This window comes from Pygoscelis adeliae, unplaced genomic scaffold (genome assembly GCF_000699105.1).
Source record: "Pygoscelis adeliae isolate BGI_AS28 unplaced genomic scaffold, ASM69910v1 Scaffold175, whole genome shotgun sequence".
In the NCBI taxonomy this organism is placed as follows: domain Eukaryota; kingdom Metazoa; phylum Chordata; class Aves; order Sphenisciformes; family Spheniscidae; genus Pygoscelis; species Pygoscelis adeliae.
Genome location: NW_008824941.1, coordinates 1,127,425 through 1,143,938, shown reverse-complemented (window position 1 = coordinate 1,143,938; position 16,514 = coordinate 1,127,425). Strand labels below are relative to the sequence as shown.

The 16,514-nt window shown below is 36.9% G+C and overlaps 1 protein-coding gene across 1 annotated transcript in view; it reads left to right on the top strand.

Moving 5' to 3' along the window:
- Positions 1 to 15,861, top strand: part of KIF5B (kinesin family member 5B) — a 37,993-nt gene extending 22,132 nt beyond the window's left edge. The window contains exons 15-26 of the mRNA XM_009325555.1: positions 1,792 to 1,935; positions 2,552 to 2,740; positions 3,547 to 3,664; positions 4,011 to 4,072; positions 4,160 to 4,269; positions 4,452 to 4,553; positions 7,066 to 7,126; positions 7,250 to 7,321; positions 7,487 to 7,591; positions 8,109 to 8,325; positions 10,751 to 10,883; positions 13,286 to 15,861. Coding sequence (XP_009323830.1) covers positions 1,792 to 1,935; positions 2,552 to 2,740; positions 3,547 to 3,664; positions 4,011 to 4,072; positions 4,160 to 4,269; positions 4,452 to 4,553; positions 7,066 to 7,126; positions 7,250 to 7,321; positions 7,487 to 7,591; positions 8,109 to 8,325; positions 10,751 to 10,883; positions 13,286 to 13,292 — 1,320 coding nt within the window. The 3' untranslated portion in view covers positions 13,293 to 15,861. The remainder of the gene's footprint in view (positions 1 to 1,791; positions 1,936 to 2,551; positions 2,741 to 3,546; positions 3,665 to 4,010; positions 4,073 to 4,159; positions 4,270 to 4,451; positions 4,554 to 7,065; positions 7,127 to 7,249; positions 7,322 to 7,486; positions 7,592 to 8,108; positions 8,326 to 10,750; positions 10,884 to 13,285) is intronic.
- The last annotated feature ends 653 nt before the right edge of the window (positions 15,862 to 16,514 follow it).

Genomic DNA, 16,514 nt, shown 5'->3' with positions numbered 1-16,514 from the left:
TGATTTTCTTAAACCAATAACCTTCAGAAAAATGCACAGTGAATATTGACCTTGATATCACTCTCATCTTTTTAGTACCTATGGCATTTTACTACCTGAAGAGTATTCAGAGAAATCCTAGGTATCAGAAGTTAACACTTTCATTATATGCTGGTGATCTGACTCAGTTTTGTTTGTCTTTCTGGTGCAGTTGAGGTAATCCTCACTTAAGAATCTGCTCCTTCCAATCTTGAAATTGCAGTGAGCATGCTACAGCTTTTCTTGAAAGGAATGTGTATTTGCATGCTGTATTTATGGCATTTAAAATATAACTTATCTTGATGCCTTCAAAAATAGGCAGTTGATTTTACTTTCTGAAAGGAGTAGTCCTGAACACTGAGGACATATTCCAAAAGGTGGCCCTGGTTAAAATACAGATGCAGCATCAGTCCCGCAGGATGAGTACCATATGCCTCCTCACATACCTGCATAGTTTCTGAATTGACTGACAGTTTTGGTAGCCAATTATTTGGCAGACTTCAATCAGTTTTAAACAGTTAATACTCTACTCACTATCCTAAAATTCTAAGTACTGGAAAAGGTCAGCTTGTTTGCTGGCATTGCAGACAGAATATGTGATGGTGCAAGTCTCAATCTTCTCTGTTCTTGAAGATGAAAATTGAGTGGGTCTGGGTCTTCTAGTGGATGTGGCTTTCAATTTTCAGTTAGTAAGATTTGACTAGATAGAACACTGGTATTAAGATTGATGTTCACAAGATCATGAAACCTCTCTTCAAACTTCTGAGTATTCTGAGCTGAGTAGTCTTTATTGGTAACTTTCAGCTGACCTTAAAGTGATGTAAGTCAGTTGATCTCTGGTCTTCCTATTATGAGCAGCATTTAAACTTTGGTGGAATAGGCTAGCTGTATGTGTGTATGATTCTGAAGTGTGTGGCTTGTTTTTTCTGTTTTTTTTGTTTGTTTGCTGCTTTGTTGTTTTTAATTAGTTTATAGATAATCAAGTGATTCTAGATATTATAACTAACGTCCATTGAGTGTCATGAATAACTCAATCCACGAGAAAGCAACAACTGTTCTGAGATGTAGTAAAATTAAGTCATTTCAGTGTTCTCAGTCTGTCACAGCTAACCTATGCAGTAACCATCCTTTGGTATCACTGGCTGAAACTTTCCTGCTGTAAAACTTCCGGCATTTTTTTAAAACTGGAGAACAAAGAGCAGACAACTTCTGAGTATGCAAGCTGCTGAGCTGCAGCCGTTACAATCACAGCAGCTCAAACTAACTGAAAAACTGCTCTAGAGTAAGTGTAGTGTATATGAACTTTCAGAACTGTGTGCCATTTTTTGATTTGCAAGTAGGAAAGAGTTAAGAGCTCTGCAGGTAAAGATGAAATTCTTTTCCTTTACTAAAATATGGTGAAAAGTGTTTGACTTGTCCGTGTACCTTTTTCCTATAAATGCAATCCTCTGCAATATTTAACTGTATATAACTCTGCTGTTTAACAATGTTGACGTGAATTTTGTTGCAGAGTTGTAAGATTATATTTTGTGAGCTGAAGGCCTCTGTCCCCAGTACTTACATTTCTTTCAGAAGAAATACTGTCATGCGAGGACTCCTAAATTTTTACTATATGGTGTATTCACATAGGTTGATACCAATCTGGTTTTAGATATAAAAATGGGACATTTCAGTAGGCAACCACATGTTGCTATATTTAAATAAGTAATATGAAACGAGTTCTAAAAACAAGAGTGGGTTTTGTTTATTAAAGTGTAACTTCTTTTACTGTAGGTCACTCTAGCCAGTATAGATGCGGAGCTTCAGAAACTCAAAGAAATGACCAACCATCAGAAGAAACGAGCGACGGAGATGATGGCCTCCTTACTAAAAGATCTTGCAGAGATAGGAATCGCAGTAGGAAATAATGATGTCAAGGTAAGAATTAGTAAGTGCAATTTTTAATGCCATGTATTACGCATGTACATTGTGGATAGGTGGGGTCAGTTTCTTAGTACAGTAAAAATAACCACCATAGGAAGCCTCATGTATATTAATAATTTGGGCATAAGCTTATCCCTTGCTTATGCTGTGACTTATCAGGTCCCAAACAGAATTTGATTATGCAAAGACAAGGAAGAGCAGGTATGACTTTTTTCTGAAGTAGTGTTTTCACTCATACTGTTAAACTGCCATATGAAATGTTCATAATCAACAGCATCATCTTGGAAATCTCATGCTGACCTACAGTGGCAATCAAGATGTTACTTATTAAAAATGGAATGAGGAACTGAAATAAAAGATAAATTTAAAAGATCACTGTAGGACAAGAATGTGAGCAGTGTTAGAAATCTATACTGAACTGTATTTCCCTCTTCAAGTGACTCACTACCTTTGTGCAAACTTCTAAATAATCAATCAGAAAACTTAAAAGTTACGTTTTGGTGTGTAAATGCTCTGATTATCAGTCGAGGCAGCGGATGTGTTCTGCAGCTCATCTTTAATTCTGTTTCATTATCTGAGCTTTCTAAATGTGTCATTCCACACTTTTCAGCAGCCTGAGGGAACTGGCATGATAGATGAAGAATTCACAGTTGCAAGGCTGTACATTAGTAAAATGAAATCAGAAGTAAAAACAATGGTGAAACGTTGCAAACAGTTAGAAGGTACACAAGCAGAAAGCAATAAGAAAATGGAAGAAAATGAAAAGGAGTTGGCTGCCTGCCAGCTCCGTATCTCACAGGTAAATGTTTCTTTACACTGTATTTCTTAAATGTTCTTTTGACTTTATTAACCTGCTGGGGGGGGGAGTTGCAATTTCTTCTTCACACCTAACAAAGTACCTTGTGATCGAACAGCCACAAGACCGAGCTGTATCCTCAATACTCTTTTCAGTTTGACTGCTTCTGAGTAATTGTGTGACAGGATGTCAGAACTTCTGCAATATGTCTGTAGCCTGATAATGCTTTTGTAGCATTTGTATTAAATACTAGGGTCTGTATGTTCTCCACCACAGAATCCTTAACAAATACAAGTCTTACAGAAGCAGTGGCTGGTGAGCACTCTGCCTACTAATGCAGCAAGTTGGAAGTGGGAGAGGTAGCAATAGCACAGTAAGATTTCAGTAGGCTTCCATAGCAGGTTCAATTTTACTTCTAATGTAAGAAAAGCCATTTTAATGCGATAGTTAGAAAAGATCAGTAATGTGACTTCTAAAACTCTGAAAGTTGTGATCTACGATTTAATTTTTCTATATTTTGTGCAATCTTCTAAATACAGTGGGACTCTCTTGCCTCTGATAGCATTTAACATTCAAAACATCTCTTCTCCTAGCCAAAAATGTATTTCATTCCAATCCAGAATAAAGACATTGTCTTACAGGCTGCATTACAGATCTACTTTTAGTAGTCATAGTATTCTTAGAGTTTAGTTGGCACCATTTTTGTTTTGAGATCAGGTTACTTGTTTAAAAATAAGTATAAACTGTTTATGCAGATGTAATTCTGTGATACCTAGTTCCAAAGTAAATTAATCTTTCCATTCTACAAGCATGAAGCCAAGATCAAGTCATTGACTGAATATCTTCAGAATGTGGAACAGAAAAAAAGGCAACTGGAAGAGTCTGTGGATTCCCTTAATGAAGAATTAGTTCAACTCCGAGCACAGGGTAGGAATTGCCTCCCTACATGTCACCCACCACCACCACCATTTTAAGTGTATAGTGATAAATAGGAAATTGTTCTGTTCTATTTAGATTGAAGGGCAGAGCTATAGAATGGCTTTATGCAACTGAACATGTAGAATTAGTCAATGGGAAAGCATGTTTGAAAGAACTGCTATGGATAGGATTAAATTAAAGATGTTACTGATTTAATTGATCTTTGTGGTGGGAGGGGACTTTTTCCACATGTTAAGGTGTTGGGGAAGGAGGGGGGAATTAACACCATCTTCTCTGCAATCACCTAGTTACCTGGCTGAAATGTGTTTTCTTTTCTGTCCTCTATCCCTACTAGAAAAAGTCCATGAGATGGAGAAAGAGCACTTAAATAAGGTTCAAACTGCAAATGAAGTCAAGGTAGGTTAATTTCATTGTTTTTTTTAAAAACAAAGTGAAGTATGGCAGCTTCTTAAAGCATATAATACATAGTGTTTTTTCTAATAGCAAGCTGTGGAACAGCAAATTCAGAGTCATCGTGAGACGCATCAGAAACAAATCAGTAGCCTAAGAGATGAAGTTGATGCAAAGGAGAAACTTATCACTGAACTTCAAGAGTAAGTAATTGTCATTATTTTGTTAGTGCCAAATGTCTCTGGACTGTGTGAGTATGGAGCCCAGTATGGTGGGAAGGAAGTGGCAAGGGTTTCCTCAAGCAGTGTCTTTCTAACTTGTGTTGCTTTACTGAATGTGGTGTCTGACAGGTTCAGTTGATGTACTATTTACTTTCTGTGTTCAGCCAAAACCAGAAGATGATGCTTGAACAGGAACGCCTTAGAGTTGAGCATGAGAAGTTGAAAGCGACTGATCAGGAAAAAAGTAGAAAACTGCATGAACTTACGTAAGTGATAATCGCGCATAAAGCAAACGTGTGTGGGAACACTTATATTTTAAAAACTAGTGACCTAATATGATGAAGTGGCTCTCACTGTATGATATGCTTATTAAAGAGAGATGCTCCAGAGCCTTCTTGAACTTAACTTTTTTAAAACCTTTGCACTACCTTAATATTTAAAATTGGAAGTAAAATGATGAAAGATACGAAGGCCACAACTTTTTCTTTGTTAATACGCTATAGGTTGGAGTAATTAACTTTTCAGTTTGCAGCTAAGTATTGCATGCTCCAAGACTGGAAGAGGCTTGTAAGAGTTCCCTAACTCTTTTTTGTTTCTTGTGTGATTTAACTAGTTAGGTGGTTCTAACTGGCTTATTCTTGAGATTAAACAGCTGCATACTTCATTGAGTAACTAAATACAGTGTATTAGTGAATTAGAGACCGAAAAGTTAATGCAAAAATTAGCATTGAATTCTGCTTGCAGGTAAGTGTGCAAGGGTCAAGCTGAAAAACAGTTCTCAACTTCTAGAAATCTGACCATAATCTCCTGGAAATGTTTCTAGAGTATCAATAGCGACCCCTTTCTGGCATATATAAATTTATCTTTACAGAAGTTAAAACTACATTATACTTAAAATATTTTTGCAAAAGTGCATGCTTTTTCGCCATGTTTAAAAACACACAGTGGCTTTCGGGTTTTTGTCATAGAATTTGAAATAATCAGAGGGACCTGATTGGTCTGTACTGGTAACGAATAAGCAACACTTACTTTTCTTTTTTCTTTTAGCCTTATTGTGAAATACAGTGGTGGTTTAACTGACTAAAATTTTAACAGTACTCTGGTCTTGTGAATCCATTTTATTCTGATTTATTTATATGCCACAATGATTACAAAAGTTACATTAGTTACAATAGGTTTTCTTGTCTTGTAAGATTTTATATATGCACCACATTAGAATCATAGAATCATTAAGGTTGGAAGAGACCTCCAAGATCATCGAGTCCAACCGTCAACCCAACACCACCATGCCCACTAAACCATGTCCCTTAGCGCCTCATCTACATGTCTTTTAAATACCTCCAGGGATGGTGACTCAACCACTTCCCTGGGCAGCCTGTTCCAGTGTTTAACTACTCTTTCAGTAAAGAAATTTTTCCTTACATCCAATCTAAACCTCCCCTGGCGCAACTTGAGGCCATTTCCTCTCGTCCTTTCGCCAGTTACTTGGGAGAAGAGACCAACACCCACCTCGCTACAACCTCCTTTCAGGTAGTTGTAGAGAGCAATGAGGTCTCCCCTCAGCCTCCTTTTCTCCAGGCTAAACATTATTGCTTCTCATTTCAATTTGCAGGCTAAACTATATATAACATTGATCCCTTAAAGGCACTTGCTATATTAGAAACTTTCCTCTTCAATGACTTGCAAACAAACATTAAGAATTAGTTTGGTATTCTGTGCCCTCCCCCAGCCTCTTTGAATCCAGTTATTTTCCACTGTATATCATAAATGTTTGTGGCAAATGACAGGCCAGAAACAGTGCAGACTATTCACATTTTACTTTTTTTTTTTACTTGGAGTTGTATAAGATACCTGGAACTACTTTCCAGTGAGGTCTGGAAAATGGATAGGATGCTGAGATATTCTTTAGAATATTTTATTACCTCAAATGTTTAATCATTTAGCTGTGAACTAGTAGTGGAACTGGCCAAGTGAAAAGAAATTTCAAGAGGAAAAACTTTTTGGCTACTTAATAGGAACACTTCATTTTTGTGCAGTCCCTGGCCTTCCTATTTCAACCTCGAGTCATGAAAAGAAAAGTCCAAATTCCTTTCCTGTACCCTGTCATCTTTAGTAATTAGCCTTACAGTTCTGAGAGATAACAGCAGTGCAGTAAATGCTTTCACATTACATAGGAAGACAGAAGCTCTGTAAAGTGATAATGATTAGGTTATATTCCTGTAAACTGAGATTGTTGTTTATGATGCTATCTTTGGCAAATGTGTTGGGAGTGAGGTGGTAGAACAAAACAAAAAAAAAATCCTTAATCTGTCACATGATACTTGTCATCTCAGCTGGTCAGAGCTAAGAACATTTGTAGGATAAGATCTCCCCAAGTATTCATCCTGAACCTGGCTCTGAGAGTCTTTCTTTAGAGACGGTTTAGTGGTGGACTTGGCGGTGCTAGGTTAACGGTTGGACTTGATGGTCTTAAAGGTCTTTTCCAACCTAAACAATTCTATGATTGTATTCTAGAAACTTAAAATTTATGCATCTGAATGTACTTGTTTGTATTCCTTCAATATTTAAAGTACTTCCCTCTTTTCCCCTGCAACTCCCCCGCTCCCACCCCATATGAATTTGAGTGTGGTGTTACCTGTTGGTTACATCCTTAATTGAGGACTTCAACTGAAAAACATTTTTCATTTGTACCATATAGTGTTTATCACTCTAGTCTCCTAAAACATTAAAATTTCTAGTTTTGCTCAGATGTTTCAGGATGAATTTATTCTCTTTTAGGGTTATGCAGGACAGACGGGAACAAGCGAGGCAAGATTTAAAGGGTTTGGAAGAGACTGTGGTAAGATAGTCAGAATATGTTCCAAAACAAATGTCAATACTTGCCTTGCTCCCCCCCACCTTCAGAGTTATTTTTAAAAATTTTTTTTTTTTTTAGTTTTTAACTCCTTGTCCTTAACTGTAGGCAAAAGAACTTCAGACTCTACATAATCTTCGGAAGCTCTTTGTTCAGGATCTGGCTACTAGAGTGAAAAAGGTAACGTGGTGCTGTAGTGAAACTTGGTGTTTCTGAGAATTTCGGTTTAGAACTACATTAGGAATTGATCTTTATGCAGTGTAATTTTTCTGACTTGATCTTAATATGCAAGTTCAGATTTGTACTCAGCCTCCTCTCTCCTTCCCTATGCCTTTGTTACTGCAGAGCGCTGAGATTGACTCGGATGATACAGGAGGCAGTGCTGCACAAAAACAGAAGATTTCCTTCCTTGAGAATAATCTTGAACAGCTTACAAAAGTTCACAAGCAGGTACAATGAGGCTTAATTTCAAGTTTTAATTAAAAACAAACTACTTAAGGTGCGTTATTATAGGAGAGACTGAATGCATATTGGTCATAAAGTAACTGTTTTATAATTAAATACTTCTACATCTTGAGTGTGTCTCTTGATATAAAACAACAGACTAAAGTTTTCCCATAAAGTAAATTAATAGCTATTTTAAGTGCATGGGGGTATGTAACAAAATAGCTGCATTTAAACACAAGAACATCCAAGTTAGTGTTTAGAGTTAGTATATCAGTCTGGGGGATGCTTGCCTGTCTCTCTCTGACTGAAAAAGAACCTAAGTGTCTATGTTGGGTAGTATGTTCTTCCACGGTAACTGATTTTCAAATTACAATCTTACTGATGAACTATTAGATTTACTAAAAGCTTAAGCAAAGATAATATAGTAGCCCTACTGTTTTGCCTGTTTAGGGGCGGGAGGGCGTTTGGTTGGCTCTCCCCATCAAGAGAGATACCAAGAAAATTGATTCTGGTTTTGTAGCTGGTACGTGATAATGCAGATCTTCGCTGTGAACTTCCTAAATTGGAGAAGCGACTTAGAGCTACAGCTGAACGAGTTAAAGCTTTGGAATCTGCACTGAAGGAAGCCAAAGAGAATGCTTCTCGTGATCGCAAACGGTATCAGCAAGAAGTAGATCGTATAAAGGAAGCTGTAAGATCCAAGAATATGGCCAGAAGAGGACATTCTGCACAAATTGGTTAGTAAAAAAATTCCTTGCCCTGTAAAGCTTCATCCGGCTCCTGGTGTTTTTTTAATCTTTGTGCATGTATGCATCTTTCAACCCTAGTTGGAACTGCACGTGTGAACATAGTGTATTTTCTACCATGAGTTATGTTTTGGTTAATAGACTGTAAGTGTGTGGGTGGTGGTGTATCATTGGTTGGGGTTTTTTTTAATTGACTTATTTTAAATGGGTCTCTTCCTGGTAGCTGGATTTTTGTACATGCTGGGAAGGGCTTACCAACTGTCATGGTTTAACCTCAGTCGGCAACTGAGCACCACGCAGCCGCTCGCTCACTCCCCCCGCAGTGGGATGGGGGAGAGAATCGGAAGGGTAAAAGTGAGAAAACTTGTGTTGAGATAAAGACAGTTTAATAGGTAAAGCAAAAGCCGCAAGCAAAGCAAAACAAGGAATTCATTCACTCCTTCCCATCGGCAGGCAGGTGTTCAGCCATCTCCAGGAAAGCAGGGCTCCCTCACGCTTAACGGTTACTTGGGAAGACAAACGCCATCACTCCAAACGTCCCCCCCTTCCTTCTTCTTCCCCTAGCTTTATATACTGAGCATGACGTCATATGGCGTGGAATATCCCTTTGGCCAGTTTGGGTCAGCTGTCCTGGCTGTGCCCCCTCCCAGCTTCTTGTGCCCCTCCAGCCTTCTCAGTCGGTAGAGCATGGGAAGCTGAAAAGTCCTTGACTAGTGTAAGCACTACCTAGCAACAACTAAAACATCAGTGCCTTATCAATTTTGTTCCCATCCTAAATCCAAAACACAGCACTGTACCAGCCACCAGGAAGGAAATCAACTCTATCTCTGCCGAAACCAGGACACCAACCTAGAATTCTAGCCTGAATGTGTGTTCCATTTCCTAGAACAAAACAATACACTGAATGTGAGTCTTAGGTCTTTAACATGATTCCATAAGAATTTCTAAGACTAAGTAGGTATTCCAAAGTAAGGAGAGAGATTAAGCCATCACCTTTAACAACAACAAAATTGTCTTGCTGTCTCTTGATCTGGTGGGAGAGGGGCAGACAGAAACCCACAACTAACATCCTAAGATCCCTAATTGCCTTTTCGGTTCTTTGTTCCGAAACATATAGTACTCCATAGCCCTCTCTAGGAGAAAAGAATGGAAAAAACGGAAATCTGTAGTAGCTAGTAGTGTTTCTTACCATGTGATGGGAAGGCGGTCATATTCCCGTGGTCTTCCACCTGCCGTTATGCTGTAAAGTGCTGAGGGCCAAGAGGGTGTGTGACCTGTGGGGGACTTAACTGTACTTCTACAACAATAATGTAATAGGCAACTATGTGTTCCAGCCTTTTTGTTGTCCTGTGTCAGGACTTCAGTAATTAATACACTTCTCTTAAATGCTAATGCAACCAAAACGAGCATTACAGTTATACTTCGCTCATATTCTGTAAGTCTGCAAAGAGCTGTTGCAGAATAAAGTTATAATTTTTTTTTCTTGGTCGCTTCAAATGGTGGCTTGAAGACAAGTGCTTTCCTGTCTATCTTTCAAGTGATCTCCAGGAAGACAAACAGAATTCCCTAGTGATCTTACCACAAGTATAAAGCGTCTTGTACTTCTAGTTGAACTAGGCATGTCTTACTGGAGATCAGCTTCCTATAAGGCAGAAATTGAGAAGTTTCTCTGATGCATTTGCTACCTGTAGGTACTTTATATCTGCTCTTACCTGCTGAAACTTTAAATGCTTCTGAGTAATATTAGAGAACTCTGTAAAGTCATACTGTTGTGCATGTCCTGTTAAGAGCTAGTGCAAAACTGATTGAAAATAGTTTGTTTATCCGAGTGTATGCAGCTTCTGAATTATCTGTCAAAACTACTGTTTTTGAATTCAGTAATAGAGCAAGTTTTATTTTTATGTAGTGGTAAGAAGTTGATGAAGCAATGTTATCTGTGGAGTAATCAATACGCAGAACCACTTGCAGAGCAGAGTAGTGGTTTATCAATCAAGTAGATGTAGGAAATACAGCAGGGTATAATGGTTCCTTACAGGAACATAACCCTCATGAAACTTTGTCTAGCAATGTGTCTTATTTGAGTTCTTATGGCCAAGAAATAGGACTCTTACAGGGAAATACATTAGGTGGGGCAGATAGTACATATGAAGATAATCTTTATCAAAAGCTTTGCTAGCTTTAATTGTAATAGGGACAATAAAAGCAAAACCTTGTCTATTTTTCAGGGCTTGTTATAGTTGATACTAATCTGTTAGGTTCTCAGAATAACATCTCCTAAACTTGTTTTCTTACGCAAAGTGTGTTCAATTTGGATTATTGCATTTGGGATACTGCAAAATAAAGCATTTAGTAAATTTGAATAATCAAAGTAGAATTGTGATGTATGTATTTGTAAGTCATGTTTCTTTTCATGCAGCTAAGCCTATCCGTCCTGGCCAGCATCCAGCAGCTTCTCCAACTCATCCAAGTGCAATTCGTGGTGGAGGTGCGTTCACTCAAAACAGCCAGCCAGTGGCACTGCGTGGAGGTGGAGGACGGCAAGACAAAGTGTAAGTTTGTCTTGTAGGATTTTTAAATGTGCAATTAAACCACTTCATATTAGTTTTATTACAGTTCATTCTGTGGCAGAAAATCACTCGAATAATCAAAATAACTTCTCTTTTTTACAGAATTTTATAGTTAGAGGAACAGTATACGTGTACATCTGACTAATGTTGCTGCTGCTTTTGTTATAAAACTGGTGTGTGTTGTAAAATGGTAGTTCTGGAGTTGTTCTGCTGGAGTAGAACAAAATGTGAAAACGGTCAGTTGGAGACAGTTACCAGTCACAGCTAATAGCTACTGTTTGGGAAAGGAGTGAACAGTTTTTAAATTCTGTTGGCTTGCTAGTATCTTTTAAAATATGGTTTTCTTCAGAAAACATTCAGCGATGAAATAAAAAATGACCCTATCCTTATATGTTGTTTATTTGCTGTTCTTACTATGATTGCACACTGCTTTATGTGTAAGTAATTTGGAAGTATTTAACAGAAAAATTCATGTCTTCATCCAGTAAATTTAAAATGTTAGTTTAGTTAAAATACAGTTACAGTAACTGAAATTAATATGTGCAGTTACTTGAAAATGTCTCTAATCTTCTAAGTGATTATATGTAGTCTGGTACTTAATACGCTTAAGTTGCTCCCAGAATCAAGTCTCTTTTTTATCAATGTCTGCATTATAGTTGGTCTGTTGGTCACCTAACAGTAATGCTTTGCCATATTCTCTGTCATCATCTTCACTTTTGAGTGTTTGTATAAATGTCTTCTAGGCATTCCCTTAGTTAAGGTTATCTGCATATTCAGTTTGAAAATACTCCTAAAATGAATGTGTGGTGCTTGAATCCTGGGTGCTTCTCTTTTGAAGGGGTCCAGAGCAGCTTACGTTAATCTTGTTTCCATTTGTTTCTTTTTATTAGCTGACTGACTTTTCAAAGCTTTCTCTCCAATTTAGAGAAAATCAGACTGTAGTACTGGTTAGGGTACCTGGTCGTGTTCAGTAGTGTCTCTTAGTAAATGAGAGGTTGAAGTGATATGTACTTTAACCTTGAATAACATCTACTTCAATGACCAAGGAGCTAGCAGTTCATGGATTCTTGATTATGTTGATACGGTGAAATTAATCTTCAGATAGATAGCTACTTGGACTACAAAGGCAATCTCAGCTGTCCAACGAAGAGACATTTCAAGGTATAATTGACCTAATTTATTTTAGGTGCCTACTTTGGAATGAGTTTGCACATGCTCTGCTGTTGCCTAGAATTCTAACTGAAGAGAGCCTATTTAGTCTTATACTTCTTTAAGAGTACTTTAACTAAATTTTGAGCTTGTATCTTGCTTTGGAGAAGAGTGTTCACTGTTGGTCCTGGGGAATTTAAATAGGAGACTCTGCACTTTGACTTTTGGACTATTTGTAGATAAATCATGAAGGAGTGGAAAATTACTAAGTATTGGCTAGAACCCCTTTTTAACAAACGAACCAAAAAACTCCCATGTAATATGCTTACAGAATCCCTTAAGCAGTTGTAAAGCTTTCATATAATTTTTCTAATGTCAGCATGTTAGCTGTTGCTGTAGAACCAAGCAGAGCTTAGCCCTTAAAGGCAGGAGAGTGGTCATAATTTATTCCAACTTTTCTATCTTGTTTTTTTCGAAGAACCTGTCCCTTACAGAAGTAAAGGAACAAAACTTTTTTGAACTTTATTTTACTATTAAATATAAATTTGTTCTAAGCTTGTGAATACTCAGGTAGGCAGTATCCTTTTTCTCTGTGGTAATGTCTGTTACATTTTTTCTGAGGATTAATACAGATACTAAGCATCTGAACTTCTGGTTAGAGAAGAACTTTTGGTACAGTAGGAACATGATGTACAGTTTTACGTTTGGAGACCACCATTTAACAAATTATTCTGGAAACATAAATGCAGACATGGTAAATCATTATTTTCCTATGCCAATCAAACTTTTTTAGGGTGATTAATGCCAAATGATCTCTTCATTCCCATTTCATCTTCCCGAAATAGCAAAGTCAAAACTTTGCAGCAGCTGGTAGGTGGTATCCAGACAGTTCTCACTGGCCTGGAAAAGTAGCAACAGTCATGGGAAATGGAGCTGGGTTATAATTGGTTTGTCTTTGTAATGTTTATTCTGTTAAGGCAATCAAGATTTGGATACGCAGTCAGTTTATCGTGCTGTAAATTTGCTGGTAACAGACAGCATTGCTGAAATGCTTTGTGTTGCACAATTTCTTATTCTAAAGCAGATTTTTTATTAGCACTTACCTGACTGGTCTAAGAAGCAGGCTTTTAAAGGCTATGTAAATAGTGAATACAGTCTACTGTAAATGTAAATAACTTGGCTTTTTTGGCTTATGAGATACAAGCACTTAACCCTGTTGTTTTTCTCATTTACAGTTGCTGAAAAGTAAACGTGGCATGAGGAGGTTTGGATATTGTGTAGAGGGAGTCATTCCATGACAATAATCTTTCCCTTTGGGGACTGTAGGATTATTTTTTGAAAATGTATAAATTATACCTGGCCTGTACAGCTCTTCCCCCTTCTACAAATTCTGCTAACTGATTCCCAAAAAAAAACCAACTAGAGTGCAATTTTGGCGTCTTGAAAAATGACTTGTTACTTAAAGTGTAGCTCTGCTCATTACACAGTTTGTCTTTCATGTCTTAAATTTAGTCTGCACTGTGCCAAGTTGAATGTACGTTGAGAAAATCTTAGTTCAAATTTTCTAGCTTAATTTGTGTACATCTTATTATCTTAGGGAATGTGCAACAGTGTTTAAGTATACTTTCATTTTTATCACTTCACATAACACTACGTGTCCCACTGAATTAGAACGGCACTCTACATTACAGTTTCCTTTTGGAATGCTGCATAGAGCATTGGAACTAAATTTATTTGTACAGTGTAAGAATACTGAAGTGTGCTTACGACAACTGCCATAAGGCACCTGCGATCGCTACACCATGGAACTAGAGTTCAATATGAACAAGGCTGTTTAACTGTTATCTGATTAAATGCCCATTTATTGGGTAATTTAGAATTAAATATTGTACAGTAATAAGAGTAAACCGACGTTTACAAAAAAGACTTTGGCAATGGATTATCTCATCTGTCCTGTTCTTGATTCTACACACAGTACAGTCTGGTGGAGTGAAAACATTCTGCTTCATTCTGATGAGCCTGTCTATCAATTTGTCTGTAGCTGTGAGGGTTCACTTTTGCTATTTTATAATAGTGAAATGAGCGCAATTGAAAACTTGATATTCCACTACATACACAGTACTAGAATTTTTGGCTAAAATTTTAACTTCCAATTAAAAAAAATTTTCAGCAACTGGCCAATGAATTCAGATACACTAATAAAGGATACAACTTTTTAAAACTGATGTGTCTGGAAATCCCAGAGACGTGTTTAAAAAAATAATAAAATGAAGTGCTACCCTGAATTGTATTTGTAATACGTTTGTAAGTAGGTATATGAAATGTCCAAAGTAGTAGTTGTTGAATATTTTTCTTCTCTTTGCAATAAAGTCCTGTAAAGTGGCTAACAAATGAAACGGTTTTTTTTGTTTGTTTTTGAGCTCCAGTACTCCCACTGAGCTGAGTCTGGGTTTTAAAATTTTATAGTATAATTTGCCTAACTTATTCATAGGGTTTAGCCACTATAATTTTTAGAACAGCCGCCTTCTGGATAGAAATTAGTTACCAGGTCTTTGAGAAAGAAGGAACTTAATATTACTGAAAGAATTCAGTTAGCTTTCCAGACCCAGTTGGTACCACTTTGTGTGCTGGCTTGAATTTTTTGCTGGGTATTCATCAGTTATTGTGGAAACAGTAGAGACTCTATGACTGTTCAGACAGCAAAACACTTTCAACTTTTATATTATAAATAGACAAAATATTTATATTAGGATGGAGTGTAGTCAGATTTTAGACCTTGAACCACTTTTTTCTATGTCTACAGTAGTCTGAATTTTTAATGGTTTGATTTTTAAAGGTTGAGTGTATCAGTCAGAAATCTCACTATTTTGGAGTTTTCACCTTTTAAGGCTGGTTTGTTCATTAAGGCTGCCAAACACTCCAAACTTGCAGTTGTTTTAGAGCATGATTAAAGACAGCACACTGAGGAAAGAAAAATAAAGGAGCAGCAAACTATTTTGAATGAAATTTCTCATAATGGAAACAGCACTGTCCGTTATCTTTCTCAATGTTAACTACAGGTTTTCAGACCTTCATTTGTTAATATGCAATCATAAAAACAAAAAACCCCACTTTCTGTAAAGTACGTTCAAATGAAGCAGGATTTTTTTCTCAGGCCTGTAAATGGGGGTTTCATTCCTGTAGGTAATTATCATGGGTTTTGGTGCTTAAAATTGCTGTGTTTAAAAAAAAAAAAAAAAAAAAAATTAAATGGTGACTAGCCTGTAGCTCAGTGTACATCACCTTTTTATATTTAAACTTTTTTTTATTTTAAACCTTTTATGAAATTTACCAAGAACTGCCTCTTAAAATGTAAAAAAGAAAAAAACCCACCAACTCTTTTTGTTTTCTGGTTTTGGCTGTCATAGGTCAGCCAGACAGGACAATTACTGTTTTTTGTAAATTAAAATATTCAGGCTATACGGGGAATGTTCAACACTGCTGTTTCAACTTGCAGTCTTTGAATGGCTCTTACTTTTATGTTCCTCTAGATCATATTTTTTAAAAGATGGTTTAGAATAGGAACTTGATGAAATAATATTTATTTCTGGTGAACAACTAAATTATTTACGTAACTTAAATGCTGACTCACTACTGTGTGTAACTCTAAATTTGACATGAGAGGACAAGTCTACCTGTGGAATATGATTTAACTTCAGTACACTTAAGATGCATTAAAACAATTGGTTTGGGGAAGACGCCATATAGTTTTAACTTACCTGCATGCTGTAAATGTATTTGTGTTTAAATAAAGAGAAGAAAAATCTTTGAACTTTGTGCATTTATTCAGTCTCTACACTGGTTTGTTAAATTGTCTCCATATAATATTTTTCACTTGATAGGTTTCATGGCCAGTTATCTCTATGTAAATTGTGATCACGTGGTGTCTCTAACCTCTTATTCCAGTGTTTGTTAATACAAGTAAGCTTTCCCACACACAATTATGAATATTTAAGTCTTAGTCTTCAAAAGACTGTTCATGATAGAAAAAACACACAAGCACAAAAACCCCAAACCAAACAAATGAACAAAAAAAACAACAAACCCCAAAAATTGATGCCTGTGGCAATGTTCAGAAATTGACTACAGCTGCAGTATATCAGAATTTGAACACCTTCAACCTGGGATTACTTTGACACCTCCCAAAGGTGTATATTCTACGTAGTTCATAAATATGCCAACTTAATATCCATTTTTAATGGCTTCTCTGGGTTGTGTATGTTTTGTTTTTTTTTAAAACACCAACTTCCACCCTATCTATCTTGGATACAGTGACACACACTTGAAAGAGTTCTCCCTTGGCATATGGTGTAGATGTGGGCATTCTTTCTCTCAAAGGAGAGACTTCCTCTTTCGCTCAAAGCAGCGGTTTTGTTTCCAGTGCACTGATCTCTGTCTTAGTATTCAGCTGCTTTTCAAAAACAG